The 12500-nt window shown below is 39.6% G+C and overlaps 3 protein-coding genes across 4 annotated transcripts in view; 1 reads left to right on the top strand and 2 right to left on the bottom strand.

The window, feature by feature from the left end:
• The window catches only part of adck5 (aarF domain containing kinase 5), a 24755-nt gene extending 23635 nt beyond the window's left edge, over positions 1-1120 (bottom strand). For both annotated transcript variants that reach the window (XM_053612885.1, XM_053612886.1), the window contains exon 1: positions 993-1120. In XM_053612885.1, the coding sequence (XP_053468860.1) occupies positions 993-1016 (24 nt within the window). In that variant the 5' untranslated portion in view covers positions 1017-1120. The remainder of the gene's footprint in view (positions 1-992) is intronic.
• Positions 1121-2622: 1502 nt separating this feature from the next.
• On the bottom strand, positions 2623-6884 carry lix1l (limb and CNS expressed 1 like). The gene is made up of 6 exons (XM_053613427.1): positions 6274-6884; positions 4677-4840; positions 4402-4542; positions 3994-4089; positions 3726-3803; positions 2623-3249 (listed from the first exon to the last, which is right to left on the bottom strand). The coding sequence occupies exons 1-6, from the start codon at positions 6545-6547 to the stop codon at positions 2995-2997; spliced, it is 1008 nt and encodes a 335-aa protein (XP_053469402.1). The 5' UTR covers positions 6548-6884; the 3' UTR covers positions 2623-2994.
• A 1615-nt stretch (positions 6885-8499) lies between these two features.
• Positions 8500-11593, top strand: mrpl9 (mitochondrial ribosomal protein L9). Its single transcript, XM_053612445.1, has 7 exons — positions 8500-8766; positions 9118-9277; positions 9694-9818; positions 10215-10268; positions 10752-10859; positions 11006-11089; positions 11399-11593. The coding sequence occupies exons 1-7, from the start codon at positions 8680-8682 to the stop codon at positions 11522-11524; spliced, it is 744 nt and encodes a 247-aa protein (XP_053468420.1). The 5' UTR covers positions 8500-8679; the 3' UTR covers positions 11525-11593.
• The last annotated feature ends 907 nt before the right edge of the window (positions 11594-12500 follow it).

Here is a 12500-nt window from a genome sequence, read left to right as displayed (position 1 = left end):
CCACACGTTGGTCATCCGATGAGTTTGGGTTTTTCCTCACGAGCTAAGCATTAAACACAACCCACGCTCAGGGAGAAGCCGAGGAACAAAACCCCAACCGAAACATACGGTTCAGTCTGATTTCCTTTCAGCATCCGTGCACTCTCAGAACGGGTGTGTTAATATCCTACACACTTCCACTCAAAGCGTGGGTCCGGTGCGTGAAAATAACACATCTGTTTCAAGAGAGTGAAATCTGAAGTGAAACACTCCAATCTCAGACCACAGGTGAACCAGTTATTAAGGGTTCATCTAAAAACATATGAAATAAATATATCATCATAAAGATATGAAAAGATGTGAATTTTTATAACGTTAGATTTACTTTTAATCTAAACGTTATACATGTCCGGACATTACTTTTAATTCAAACGTTATTAGAATGGCGCACGCACAAAAATAAGCGTAAGGAGAGAAAAAACAAAACGTACACAAGAATAAAACAACACAGATATGAGTCAATTCATGACTGTATGCTTTGTAAATACGTTCCTTAACAGTTTGGAAAATTCCTATGCATCTATAAATGATTTATTCATGGCAGATTTTTATTGTAAATTTATTACATTTATGGTTGTGAGGATAGAATAATAAAATGAATCGTGCACTTTTGAGATGGTCCCTTACACGCTGTATTCAAGGACAGTTGAAAAAATACCAAAGATTCACTTTAGTGTTTCAATAAAATGTACATTTTAAATCATTTCTGACTGTTTAAACCTCGACTACTCAACACTGGTCAGGGTTTTTTAATAATAACGCAGTCAGATGTTGTAGAATAAACATAAATAAAGAGGTGTATAAACAGTTCAGTTATTAACGCTGACATTAACACTGTCCACACAGCCAGCGAGCAGAATACCGGTTAACTAGCGAGGTGAATGAACTAGTCACTAACCACATAAACAACAACAACAGCAACAACAACAGAATAATAAGAGTGAGATATTTACCGTCCGTAATGTTTCTGCCGCCATGCCGAGGTCAAAAAGCAGCTTTGTTCCACTACAGGACCAAGTGATAAAGGCTAAAGTCGAGAGTATGTGATAAGAACTGCTGTCAGTGTGCCATGAAATATAGTGTCCGGTGAAAAATGCGTCTCTTTGCGGAAATGAACCGGAAGTAAACCGTTTGTCTCGAGAAAACAGAAATCGGCGGTGCGCGCGCGAACTTCTTTTTCCTCTTCTTCTACGGTGTTTAAAGCTACTCTATTTTATATTACCGTCGCCATCTTTGCTGAAGAGTGGAACATTATAAAATAACAATAATTATATTATATTATATTATATTACTTTCCTATAAGACATCCCCAAGTGTTTAAATCCCCTTTATACCACAGCAACTTCCTAAAGATGGTAGTTTATTGAAGGACGCCATATGCATTATTCATTTATAGTTACACTTTATTTTTGTGAAAGTTAGTTCCTGTTCTCACGTATGTTACAGCAGCTATAAACACTAGTTACCTCTCTTTGTTCTCTCTCTCGAGGTGAAAAAAAAAGCCACTTGTCATGTTAACGAGAAACCACAAAGAAGTGTAAACTCCTCTGTACTGAAGATGTGGGAAAACTTAAAGCTACAGCTTTACCTCTGATTGTTAGACAGCGCTGACACTGGAGACTCCTTCCTTACACGTTACATAAACACAGTTCTCCTTACAGAAAAGTTCTCCGTTCCAACGGTTATTTTAATCTGTTTAATATCAGTAGAGCGTCCGCTGTAGAAGTTCCCGTGAATGAGCCGTTACTATAGAAACGATAATGTATTAGAACTGTCGCATTAATATAAAGCTGTGATTTATGTCGCAGCTGCGCTACTGTCAGAGCTGCTGTTATAGAGAATTAATCAACACCTGACCAATCACTGTACGGAACTCAGCAGTGCTGTGGTGTATTATATTTTTATGTCTATTATGTCTTGTAAACATATACTGCACACATACATTACATAAATAATATGCATCTTAAGAGAGGTGATCTCAGGAGAGCTCAGATTTGGGGTGGCAAAGCATGTTTCGGGGGGGGGGGGGGGGGGGGGGTCGGGGGTAGCTGCCACCCTGTCACCATAACGCTGCTAATAGTCTAAAATTTCATAATGTGTATGCGGATGCTAAACACAGCTGCTGTGTGATTCTCCGTGCAGACCTTAATTACTGGAATAGTATGGCTACCATAAATACACTAATAAATACACACATTACGTTAATAATAAAAATATCTATCACATATCACATATATCAGACAGATTAAAACACTACACCGCTTGTATAACAATATTGTAAAATGTCTTTATTATTTAAAGAATATAAATCTACAAAGAAAACTGGATATTGAATCATCACAAACAGTCTTATAGTCAAACAGTCGTATAAAACACAATGGCTGGTATTGTATAAAATTCAGTAACGCTGTATAAAGCGTATTTCCAGACTGAAATGATTGTAGTAAAATGGCGCTACACTACAGTAAATCCTTTACACGAGTCATATGAGTAATATGTGATAACATCCATACAGGTATATATATATGAAACAAACACAAATAAACAGATTAAAAAAATAATCACAAGGTTTTTCTTTCTTTCTTTCTTTCTTTCTTTTTTTTTTTTTTTTTTACAGATGTATGCTGTGATTATAACGCGTGTAAAAGCGATATTTGGGAAATGATGGATTGCACTTTTGTTTTTAATGGCTATGTGATATCATTAATGAAATAAACTCATGTAGCACCAACAAACCCCTTCACAAACACTTTAAGGAACAATATTGGCCTTGTGTTTGAAATTCATTCTTAAATACTGAAGTGTTTTTTTGTTTTATTAGTCAGATTCAATCCAATCTCCATATTTAACTTTTATAGGAATTGTACTAGAAACATCACTTATGATGTGTGGCGTGTGTGTGTGTGTGTGTGTGTGTGGACATTACGCGGTCCGTCACCACTGTATACCGTCTCTTCAGCAGGTCAGGGGCAGTGTGGTGCTGTTCGAGCCGCCCAGTTGCCCCAGTGCCATAATCAAGATGTCCTTCTTTTCTTTATAAAAGCGTAACTCTCGGCCGGCGAGTCGCGCCTCCTCCAGCTCTCGCTCGGTGGCCGCCAGCTCTCGCGCCACGCTGCCCGACACGCCGTGCTCACGGTTCACCCAATCCGCCGCCATCTGCGTCCTCATATCATCATCCAGAGCGCGGTGGGAGTAATGCGCCAACACCTCCTGCACACAGCACGACTCACACTGAACTCTTTTCAAAAACAAACAATGGAATTTGCGCCTGTTTTGGGCGCGCCCGTGTTCAGCATGGGATTTATTGGTGATGTCACACTCCATACCAGTGCTTAATGGCTCGTATGGAAGTAGACACTCGGGGCTTTAAGAATCTGCAGTTTTTCCATAAGTATTTTAAAATGTATTTCATTGTGGCAGCTGTATACGTTGTTTTACTGTCAACAAGGCTCTAGTCGTGCTGTCAGTTTGATCTCTGCACCGGTGTTATTACGGAGACGTGTAAATTAACGATCTCCGAGTCAAGAGAAATGAACTTCACGATCCAACAGACAAGTAAACATTTAACAAGACGACAAATTCCCGTATTTCCTGAGTAATTTAACTCGCTGGTTTAGCCAAGTCTCTCCAAGTAAAGACTAAATTAGGACGTAATGCCACTGATACGCCACGTTTTAAACGCTGACCTGGCGGGAGCACTGTCTCTCTCTCATGGCTTTAAGACTTCCGTTCCAGTGCAGCAGCTGGAAAACTGTCATCAGCTCCTGGAGGAAGAGAACACACACACACACACACACACACACACACACACACACCGTCACACCGATATCTCATCACACGTCAGAGCAGGAAACACACACTTCTCATGTCTGGCGTCACGAATCAGAATGAAATCCTTTCTCAGGGCCAGTAATTCCATTTAAAGAGACTTAAAACAGAAATAATTCCCTTCACCTGGAACTCCAGCATGGATTTGCCTTTGTTCGACTCCAGCATGAAGCGGAACGCCCCGATGCCCGTGTTGGGATTATCCGCTTCTTCTCTGTTTCCCTGTAAACACACACACACACTGTGAAACTCTATTAAACATCACAGAGCGGATAATTACAGCGTCACATAAAATATTAAAATACGATCAGGAAGCACTCTGGACAGATGTTGTAGAGCTGTAGATGAATGCATGAGAACATGTGAGATAAATATAACACGTATTCGTGTGTTTACGGTTTGTGACTGTATTCGGATTTACACCAGAAGTGGGCGTGGCCTAGAAACTTTTCAAAACAATCGTCTGTGCATTCTGAACAATGTATTCGTATTCCGTTACATCCCTAATGTGTGTGTTAACGCCGATAAACTCACGTTGAAGGAGGCGAGAGCTTCACACACACTCTTCTCGATGAACTCGTCCGTGATCCTGCGTGATGGATGCTCGTTAAACACGGAGTTCATTAAGGCGATTTTGGCCGCGCTGCGTCTCGCTTCGGCTTTCGTCGGACAAAACTGAGACAAAAAGCAGCTGTGATGAAATAACTCTCCTAAACAGCGCAACACCTTTACACTTCCTAGCCCCTCGTTTACGCAGAACCTGGTTCTTCATCTGATCTACAAAACAAAATGAAAGTTGGACGGCGTACCTGGAAGCTTCCGAAGCAGCTGCCTCCGGGGAGACTGACGTAGCAGACGTATGGAGGACTGTTGGAAGGAACCATCTCATACACCACCAACGCTCCGTTCTTCAGCTCGGCTCCTCGAGACTGTTTCATCTGCCAGAACTCCTGCAGAGCCTCCACCACGTTCACTGAGCACACACCAGGAGAAGACGACGAGAGATATAAATAAAATCACAATCATTATTATTACCGTGCTCATAGAGTTATTATAGCGTTTATAGAGTTAGAGTGCTTATAGAGTTATTATAGAGATCATAGAGTTATTACAGTGCTTATAGCATTATTATAGAGATCATAGAGTTATTATAGTTCTTATAGAGTTATTACAGAGCTTATAGAGTTATTACAGTGCTTATAGAGTTATTATAGTTCTTATAGAGTTATTAAAGAGCTTATAGAGTTATTACAGTGCTTATAGAGTTATTATAGTTCTTATAGAGTTATTACAGTGCTTATAGAGTTATTATAGTTCTTATAGAGTTATTACAGTGTTTATAGAGTTATTACAGTGCTTATAGAGTTATTACAGTGCTTATAGTTATTATAGTTCTTATAGAGTTATTAAAGAGCTTATAGAGTTATTACAGTGTTCATAGAGTTATTACAGTGCTTATAGAGTTATTATAGTTCTTATAGAGTTATTAAAGAGCTTATAGAGTTATTACAGTGCTTATAGAGTTATTATAGTTCTTATAGAGTTATTAAAGAGCTTATAGAGTTATTACAGTGCTTATAGAGTTATTACAGTGCTTATAGAGTTATTACAGTGCTTATAGAGTTATTATAGTTCTTATAGAGTTATTACAGTGTTTATAGAGTTATTACAGTGCTTATAGAGTTATTATAGTTATTATAGAGTTATTATAGTTCTTATAGAGTTATTACAGTGTTTATAGAGTTATTACAGTGCTTATAGAGTTATTATAGTTATTATAGAGTTATTACAGTGCTTATAGAGTTATTACAGTGTTTATAGAGTTATTACAGTGTTCCTAGAGTTATTATAGTGTTTATAGAGTTATTATAGTTCTTATAGAGTTATTAAAGAGCTTATAGAGTTATTACAGTGTTTATAGAGTTATTATAGAGCTTATAGAGTTATTATAGTTCTTATAGAGTTATTAAAGAGCTTATAGAGTTATTATAGTTCTTATAGAGTTATTAAAGAGCTTATAGAGTTATTATAGTTCTTATAGAGTTATTATAGTTCTTATAGAGTTATTATAGTTCTTATAGAGTTATTACAGTGCTTATAGAGTTATTAAAGAGCTTATAGAGTTATTACAGTGTTTATAGAGTTATTACAGTGTTTATAGAGTTATTACAGTGCTTATAGAGTTATTACAGTGCTCATGGAGGTATTATAATGCTTACAGAGTGATTACAGAGTGGTTATAGTGCGTGATTACAGTGCGTGACTACAGTGAGTGATTACAGTGCGTGACTACAGTGCGTGATTACAGTGCGTGGTTACAGTGCGTGGTTACAGTGCAAGATTACAGTGCGTGGTTACAGTGCGTGGTTACAGTGCGTGGTTACAGTGCGTTATAAGGCGTCATACCCCTGCCGTATCCCTGCGTGTGCTTGGCGAAGCTCCGCACCACCGCATCCACCGCTTCCCGCAGCACGGCGGGGTTGGTGGCCGGTTCTGAAGCTCCGAGTCCGGCGTGGCTCATGAATCCGGCGCTGAGGCTGTGGAGCGGAGGGAGCGGCGGCGGAGGCCCGGAGCTGGCCACGGTTCCGTTTCCGGTGACTCCGGGCCTGAGCGCGGCTCTCAGTGTGGCTCCGTATCCCACCCCGGGCTGGAGGCGCTGCTGATGGCGGAGAGACTCCATTGTCTCCAAACAGCACTGAACTCTTACAGGCTCGAACACCTCAAAGTGTTTATAAATCCCAGTGTACGACACCCGAGTGCCTCACACACACACACACACACACACACACACACTCACACACACTCTCACACACTAACCTGTTTCCCCAAACACAACAAACTCAAAACTTTTTATTTCTGATCCGCACTGATTTTATCCCAGGATAAACAATCTGCCTGCTGGAGGAGTCCCGTTATTACCCCGGTCCCAAACACACCCTGGTCCGCACCAAGGGCACTAGATAGGGAGCTAGGGCTCGTGACTTCACCCCCACTTAGTGCACTTATACACCAGCAGCTGCAGCATTAGGGACGGAACCCCAGCAGGATCCACTTCCGGTCTCGGAGGAAAAGTCGGAACAGCGTGTTTTAAAGGGTTTTTAAGATTAAAACAAGATCGACTTTTATGTGCAAATTAAAGCGTGATAGTGAGAATTAAAACGATGAGGTAGAAACATTTATATAAATATAAGTGTAATGAGTATACAGAGTGAAAATGTACAAAAAAGAACAGAAGTACGAGATCTAAATATATTATATATGCAAATGAATGTGCTATCATACATATCATTATATATCATTTCCTCTAATATAAAAACATCCCAATTATCCACGTAGACAGCTTGTACACAGATTATATATTCATGCATGCAAAAATATTATTCATTTATAAACACACCGTTCAGCAGTGCTAAAGATCATTTACTCTACATTCTTTTCCCCCAAATAAACACACACACACACACACACACACACACACACACACACACACACAGGTTTTTTTGTGTTTCATTTCTCATCTTGTAGGTTCTGTTTAGCTCGGGGGAGATTATTTAAAAAGTTGTGGAAGTTTTTAAAAAACTTTTTTTAAGTAGAAGAATTTTCATTTTCATATAATAAAGTTTGTCATTTAAAAATAATAAATATATTGTATTTAATCAAATTATAGGCTATTAAAATCTTTCAATTAAACAAGTATTCCATGGACAGTATATTTATGGTAAGAGGAATGTCATTTTAGACCACTGTTTTTGTGATTAATCTTTTTTATTGGTTTTATATAAAGTAGGTCAATTACAGATTCTTCACATAAAATATAACAAAATTACAATCAAAACAAATTCCTTATTTTCTCACATCGGGTAAATATTTAAAAGAAAAATAAATACCCATATAAATGAATAAAATAAGAAGCTGGAAAGGTTACGTTTTGAAAGTATGCCAAAGAGAATAACTGTACATTTTAGACCATTTTTAAAATAATAAATAAATAAATAAAATCCATAGACAGTATATTTATGGTAAGAGTTGTGTAATTGTAAGCTAATATTTAGATATTAGATATTTAGAAAAATGTTAATATTATTCCAGAGACTATATGACAGTAATGGAAAGATATAAAATTAATTTTAGACAATAAACAAACAAACAAAAACATAAACAAACAAACAAATAAATAAATAAGTCAATAAATATGCCATTTTTAGACCATTTTAGAATTAGCACAGTGTTAAAAACAAGCACAAAACTCACATTATTGATAAAAAAAATGTGCATAAATGATGGAAAACAACAAATGATTAAAAAACAAAAGGGAAAAAATGAATTGTTACAACATGTCGGCCGCTAGGGGACAGCAAAGAGCGCGCGCAGCGAGACAACTACAAAGCGACGACGAAAAAAAGAAGCAAAAGAAGAAAGAAGAAAAAGAAGCTGTGGATCCTAATAAATTATCTGAATAATACTGGGATAAGTGAGAGACTTTAGCAATTTAGTATAAATATCTAGTATATAGTTATTTATTGTTTTATTTATTTATTTATTTATTTACGTATTATTATTATTGTTATTATTTTTCCTGCCAATCTGCTGCCACACTCCAGTCCAGTAGGTGGCGGTAATGCACCTTCAGTTGGTTTGCCAACCGCCATTAAAACCAGAAGAAGAAGAAGAAGTCGCTCAGGAAGCATCGCTATATTCACATGGCGCATGAATGTAAACACGAATAACGAGGATTAAGTTGATAAAAGTGTTATGTTTTAAACACCGCGTCTGGTTTCCCCTCGCAGCGGTTTTATAAGCGCGGTGTTCGTGATGTTTGCGCGCGCGCCTGCTCGGTTTGTCCTTCACAGTGTGTGTGCTTCAGTCAGGACTCAGAACTTCTCCCACAGCGCGTGCAGGGTACAGAACTAACTACTTATTCTTTATTTTCATTATCACTACATCACACTTCACATACATCACACTTCTATTATGTCACTACATTACACTTCATAACGTCTATTCTCTCTCTTTATTCTCTCTCTTTATTCTCTCTCTTCATGTTAATAATGTAAACACACAGTGTGTTAGTGTGGAACAGTAGTGAAGTGTAAACTCTGTGATGAAGATGTGGGAAACTTAAAGTTACAGCTTTACCTCTGACTGTTACACAGCGCTGACACTGGAGACTCCTTCCATACACATTCCTCCTTACAGAAAACTTCACCACAGCTGTATGTGTGTGTAATAATGTGTGTGTGTGTGTCTCAGAGCACAGTGGTTGTGGAGCGCTGGTGGCAGGTCCCGCTGTCGAAGGAAGGCAGTCCTCCGAGACTCTACTCTCGCCGTCACCGGGTTTATCGCTTTGTGGAGGACACGAAGCACAACATGAAGGATAAAATGGAGCTGCTGCTTACACAGACCGTGCCCAGTACGTACTGATCTCACCGATTCTTCAACACACACTCACACACACTCACACACACACACACACACACACACTCACTCTCACACACACACACACACACACACCCACTCACACTCACTCACTCAGCGAGCCGGGGTTTAGAGTGTACTGTGAGCATGAAGCTGAAATCAGAGCTGATGTTTAGTGTGTGTGTTAGATGCTGAATCAAAACAAAATGTTCTCAGTCTGTTGCTGTGACGTGTTAAAAGTGGGGTGTGATGGGTTGTGATGGGTTGTGATGGGGTATGATGGGGTATGATGGGGTATGATGGTGTGTAGTGGTTTGTGATGGGGTGTGTGATGGTGTGTATTGGGATGTAGTGGTGTGTGATGGTGTGTAGTGGGCTGTGCGGGTGTGTAACAGTGTGTGTTGAACGCAGAGCTCGGCGGTCGAGGAGACACGGTGTTTGTGAAGAAGTCTGTGGGACGGAACAAGCTTCTGGCTGAAGGTCTGGCTGTTTATCCTTCACCTGAGAACAAGGAGATGTTCACTGAGGAGAGACGTGTAAGATATTGTGTATTATTTTATATTATATTATATTATATTTATATATAACATCACGTGCTGATATTTAGGGCTTTTTCTCCTTTCCAGTTACGGACTGAGAAACATTCACATTAACCCCAATCCTGAGCTCAGGTTTTAATCCACAGCTTCCTCCAGACTGACCTCCAGACTGACCTCCAGACTGACCTCCAGACTGCAATTCTGACTCTAAAACACAAAATCCACAATATCAGGATGATTTCTGTGCTGTCATTTATAAATCATATATAAATCGTTACCATGGTGATGGATCTCAAACCTGATTATCAGCGTGTGGGTGTTTATAGTTATTTCTGTACGTAATGTGATTATAATGAGTTATTAACTCTCTCTCTCTCTCTCTCTCTCCATCAGTTACTGCGAGAGGGAAAGAAAGAGGACAGAATCCAGACGAGGACAGGACAGCTCGTAAGTCCACACACACGCACGCACACACACACACACACACACACACACAGGTGCTTTAAAGCCACAGGGTAAACCCTAGCAGTCGCACAGTGAAGTCCCAAAGTGTTCAGAATTAAAAAAAAAAAGAATTATCCTATTAAACAAATTCAAATTTATATTTACAAATTATTTAAATATTTTATATATTTGTTATTAAAGTATTATTTTCTCAAATGTCCTAAATAAACTGAGTTCCTCGTATCGGAGCATCTTCTAAATTCAAAAAGAAGTTTCACTGCTAGTGTTTTTTATGTAAACATTAAAAAAAAAAACATTTTGATTTAGAAATAAATTAATTCCCGTGCTTTATTTATTTATGTTTCTAGATTTTATATTATAACCACTGTCTCAGAGACAAAATCGTAACTTTTATGTATGTATAATATTAGTATTAGTTCACATTCCAGCTTCGTAATAAACGTGAGGAGAATGTTCTGTTTCCAGACGGTGGAGTTCCTGAAGAAGTCCGCTGTGGAGGTGGGAATCCCGCTGGACGCCCAGCAGCAGTTTCTCCTCACGGAGGAAATCGTCTGCAGGAATTTTTTAAGAAAAGTGAGAAAGTGTTTGTTTTCTGTAAAACGCTGACTGTTATTCAGATTAAATTCTGTGTTCTTGGTAAAGCTCATTAGTTATAATGATGACTGCTCTGTCTCTGTGTGCACGTGCGTGTGTGTGTGTGTGTGTGTGTGTGTGTGTAGCTGGGCGTGGTCGTCCCTCCGCATGCTCTGACGTTGCCGGACGAGCCGATCACACAGTTTGGAGATTTCTGGTGTGAGGTCACGGTGAGGAGTTTCATCTAAACCCAGTGGATTCTGTTTATTCTTATTTATTAATCATTATTACTCTTATCAACTGAGGAGGTTAGATTAACGTACACACACACACACACACACACACACACACACACACACGTTAATCTTGCAGAAAGTCGGGAGTGTGTGTCGATGTGTCTGTATTATAGACTGTTGAACCGAGTTTCTGATTCCAGTCAGTTTTTCTTTACACTCTATAGTGTGTGTGTGTGTGTGTGTGTGTGTGTGTGTGTAGTTGTGATGATCTCCTGATGTGTGTGTGTGTGTGTGCGTGTGCAGGTGAACGGCTTGGACACGGTGCGAGTCCCCCTCTCTGTAGGACCGTACGTTGATCGGAAGAAGAAGCAGCTCATGAGACTCGAAGCAGCAGCGATGGAGAAGAAAGCGGAAACCGACGTGGAATAAAGCTCCGAGTCTCAGTCGGACCTCTCACCTACTTTCACATCCGTTCTACTAAATCTAGTGTTTTCTTTCTTTCTGGTGTCTGTGATTTATTGAAATAAAAGTTCGGCTAAAAGTGTACGGGTCTGCGCTGTTCGTACGACAGAAACGCAGCGCGTCGGCGTCCCCGATCTCCCAAACCCGCTCGTCTGGGAACTTCCTCCGATCAGGACGTTGTTCGTAACCGTGAATGTAACACATGCACGCGTGTGTGAAGTGTACCGAGCGTCACAGCGTCTGACAGTGTTCGTTATGAGGGCGGGGCTCTCGCTCCCTAGAGACTTGACTCTTAACTTCAACTCCGTTTCTACTGAAGGTTTTATTTTGACGGAGCGCTTCAACTCCGCGGCCTGTCCGTGATTTATATAACTAGTGCGAGTAACGCTAATGGAGACGCTTTATTTACACCTCAGATTCTGATTGGTTAGAAAGTGTTGATTAATTCTCCATAACTGCAGCTGTAACAGTAATATTACTCTACCAGCACTCATTTTACACACACACACACACACACACACACAGTTTATTACTGGCTTCTTGTAGACTCTACACTCCAGTGAGTCCGGGTTTTTATACATTCAGGAATACAGGATGAGGTGACGAGATCATACTGCATACAGAGAAGAGAACAGGAAGTCCTTATATGGACTTGTTCCTCACAAAAAAAAAACAACCTGAAACCCTCTTTATATCTTTCACACAATCTCTTTATTGTATTTCATTACTTCACATTAAAAAAAAAACTGCTGCTATACAGAGTATTACTGAGTTACTACACGCACACACACACACACACACACACTCTCTCACACACGGTTCATGCAGTTCACAGATTTGTTGCCTACTTGCTCAAACAGGAGCTGATGAAGAGGACACGTCCACACGGTGCATTGACTCCACCCCTCCTTCCTCGGAGCTATCATGCTAATGTAGCTAACAG

This window comes from Ictalurus furcatus, chromosome 24 (assembly GCF_023375685.1).
Source record: "Ictalurus furcatus strain D&B chromosome 24, Billie_1.0, whole genome shotgun sequence".
Classification (NCBI taxonomy): domain Eukaryota; kingdom Metazoa; phylum Chordata; class Actinopteri; order Siluriformes; family Ictaluridae; genus Ictalurus; species Ictalurus furcatus.
Note: the sequence above shows the minus strand (reverse complement) of the source record. Positions and strands in the feature narration are given on the sequence as shown.

Excerpts from the sequence above, each read along its gene's own strand:
- mrpl9 (XM_053612445.1), top strand. The coding sequence starts at position 8,680 with ATGTTTGCGCGCGCGCCTGCTCGGTTTGTCCTTCACAGTGTGTGTGCT. Across the intron at positions 10,269-10,751 it reads AGACGAGGACAGGACAGCTC|ACGGTGGAGTTCCTGAAGAA; the intron begins GTAAGTCCACAC and ends TTCTGTTTCCAG. Across the intron at positions 11,090-11,398 it reads ATTTCTGGTGTGAGGTCACG|GTGAACGGCTTGGACACGGT; the intron begins GTGAGGAGTTTC and ends GTGCGTGTGCAG.
- lix1l (XM_053613427.1), bottom strand. The coding sequence starts at position 6,547 with ATGGAGTCTCTCCGCCATCAGCAGCGCCTCCAGCCCGGGGTGGGATAC. Across the intron at positions 4,841-6,273 it reads CACGCAGGGATACGGCAGGG|TGAACGTGGTGGAGGCTCTG; the intron begins GTATGACGCCTT and ends GTGTGTGCTCAG. Across the intron at positions 4,090-4,401 it reads AAGCTCTCGCCTCCTTCAAC|GGAAACAGAGAAGAAGCGGA; the intron begins GTGAGTTTATCG and ends GTGTGTTTACAG.